Below are 626 nucleotides of genomic sequence, written 5' to 3'. Positions count from 1 at the left end.
CTCTTGCCCCCAAGGAGCGCGCGGTGCTCGGCGCCCGCATGAGCGAGATGGAGTCGCGGGCGTCGACCGTGAGCGGCGTGTGCCAGGCGACGCCGTCGATCTCCGGGGCGACCGCGATAGACCTGTTCATATGGGATACAGATCATACTCCCAGCATAGTCTGGTGCCCCATTTACAAGGTATGACGATGACCTTTCTTATGTATTTTGTATAGGGATGACGCAGGGAGGACGTAAAACCCTATAATTTACCTTATTTCATTGTAATAAGTGATAACAATAGAGTAAAATGTGATATGATACTCATATACAGAAAGAATTTACAAAAAGTAGGTGCTAAGCAACGGAATGTCAACCACTGCAACTTACGTCCCTGACTTCCAGGTGGCATCGACAACCTGGATGAACAACTTCTTCGTCGTCGCCAACCTTAGCAAAAGCAACGAGAGCATCCTCGAGAGGTTCAACCAGAAACTGGAGTGGAAAAAGCGGAAGGGCAATGACGTAAGCCTCTCTGAGGGGTTTTGTAATGATATCGACGATGCTTAAGAGAGCCAATTTGAAATTCAAAATGGTTAAACTCACCCCATAAGGATACAGACCTTTTCCTCTGTTTCTCTTTCTTTG

The 626-nt window shown here is 47.4% G+C and overlaps 1 protein-coding gene across 1 annotated transcript in view; it reads left to right on the top strand.

The window, feature by feature from the left end:
* LOC119593015 (carbohydrate sulfotransferase 11-like) overlaps positions 1 to 626 on the top strand; it is a 12,669-nt gene that overhangs the window by 8,414 nt on the left and 3,629 nt on the right. Inside the window, exons 3-4 of the mRNA XM_037941909.1 lie at positions 15 to 179; positions 384 to 503. Of these exons, the coding sequence (XP_037797837.1) occupies positions 15 to 179; positions 384 to 503 (285 nt within the window). The remainder of the gene's footprint in view (positions 1 to 14; positions 180 to 383; positions 504 to 626) is intronic.

The sequence above is a fragment of the Penaeus monodon genome, chromosome 31 (genome assembly GCF_015228065.2).
Source record: "Penaeus monodon isolate SGIC_2016 chromosome 31, NSTDA_Pmon_1, whole genome shotgun sequence".
In the NCBI taxonomy this organism is placed as follows: Eukaryota; Metazoa; Arthropoda; class Malacostraca; order Decapoda; family Penaeidae; genus Penaeus; species Penaeus monodon.
Note: the sequence above shows the minus strand (reverse complement) of the source record. Positions and strands in the feature narration are given on the sequence as shown.